The 1,581-nt window shown below is 44.6% G+C and overlaps 1 protein-coding gene across 1 annotated transcript in view; it reads left to right on the top strand.

Moving 5' to 3' along the window:
- The first annotated feature begins 260 nt into the window (after positions 1 to 260).
- Positions 261 to 1,581, top strand: part of LOC103396925 (adipocyte enhancer-binding protein 1-like) — a 27,052-nt gene continuing 25,731 nt past the window's right edge. The window contains exon 1 of the mRNA XM_025052913.1: positions 261 to 545. Within this exon, the coding sequence (XP_024908681.1) occupies positions 305 to 545 (241 nt within the window). The 5' untranslated portion in view covers positions 261 to 304. The remainder of the gene's footprint in view (positions 546 to 1,581) is intronic.

Genomic DNA, 1,581 nt, shown 5'->3' with positions numbered 1-1,581 from the left:
ACACAACCTCAACACTCTCTCTCTCTCTCTCTCTCTCTCTCTCTCTCTCTCTCACACCCCCACCTCTCTTCCCTTCCTGTTTGTTCCTACCCCCCCTCCCACTACATCTTTGTGCGCAGGCCAGTCTGGTCGACACTGTGGCTGTGTGGATGTGTGGGGCAGCATCACAGATTCCAGAGAGGTCAAAGAGGGTCAAACGTCGCCCCCGGTGGACTAACTGACGGACGGACGGGCTGCTTCGTGGCGGACAAGTTTAGAGGATTTTTTTTTTTTGGGGGGGGGATTTATTTTATTTGCAGCCAGGATGAGGGGCAGCACGGTGGCTCGGTGTGTGACTCTGCTGGCCCTGTGTTGTCTTCTGATACCCCGAGGAGGTGAGGCCGCCGGGGGGGTAGTTTCTCAGCAGCAGGGTGAAGAGAGCAGCCGAGAGGTGGAGGAGGACAACCACGATCGCGATCCTGATCCCGGTCCTGATCAAGTCCCCGCAGGAGACCCACACCCTCTGGAGAGAGACGTTCGGGAGACGGGGGAGGCAGTGAGGGCAGGTGGGGTAAATACTTTATAGAAGTACATACAGTACATGTGGTTGACATGAAGTATCGCAATACTTATTTAAAAGTACTCGGTAAGATGTCGGATTTATCAACATAAAAGTACGTCATGTTGTTTTGCTTATAACACCAAGCTAATCGATCAATTACTTGCGAAACGTATTTTTAACAAATCAACAACAATTTCCTGTTTTATCCCCTAGTGGTGGAATTCTGTTACTTTCGATTCGTCTTTGCGGAACAACAACGTTAAACATTTTAGGGATGTTTTTATTTGAAAAAAATAAAAGAAAAAATTACAACCCTCATGCAGTATCTCTGTAAATCCTGTAGGGGTCTCAAACCTCTCTCACCGCTGATGTATTTGAAATTAAAAAGTCGGTTTAAATTTATGTTAGATTGTGGTAAATCCTGCTGACTTTACATCGTTTGGCCGTGAAGTTAGCTGCGTCCGTGTCGTCGACCGTGTCACTGACTATCTGTCGATTATTAGCGGATGCAAAAAGCTCAACGGCGTCGCGGACTCTCTCTACAGTCGAGACGTCACGAAAACATTTTTTAAATTTTTTTGTACGGGTCAAAGGTCCTCAACCTCAGAGCTGTGGGCCCGTACCAAATTTCCTGTTTCAGCTCCTAGTGGTGGAATTCTGTTACTTTTGATTCGTCTTAGCAGAACAACAACGTTAAACATTTTAGGGATGTTTTTATTTGGAAAAAAAAAACAAGAAAAAAATTACAACCCTCATGCAGTACCTCTGCAAAGCCTGTAGTGGTCTCAAACGTAAATTAAAAAGTCAGTTTAAATTTATGTTAGATTGTGAAAAAAAATCCTAAAAAATGTATTTGAAACTGAATCAGTTTGGTGACATGAAGCTCAAGTCGACGCTAAAATGATAGAAGTTCGCAGTTGCATTTCTAACGCTCACGAAAGCAACTGTAACTTTAAAGATCGGTTCTGTGCTGCGGTCACCAAGTGTCAATGAACGCACCACACAAATCAGTTCATATGTTTATGCTAGCAGTTAGCACA

Source organism: Cynoglossus semilaevis, chromosome W (genome assembly GCF_000523025.1).
Source record: "Cynoglossus semilaevis isolate Cse_v1.0 chromosome W, Cse_v1.0, whole genome shotgun sequence".
Lineage (NCBI taxonomy): Eukaryota > Metazoa > Chordata > Actinopteri > Pleuronectiformes > Cynoglossidae > Cynoglossus > Cynoglossus semilaevis.
The sequence above is the reverse complement of the archived record's forward strand: the minus strand, read 5'-3'. Positions and strand labels throughout refer to the sequence as shown.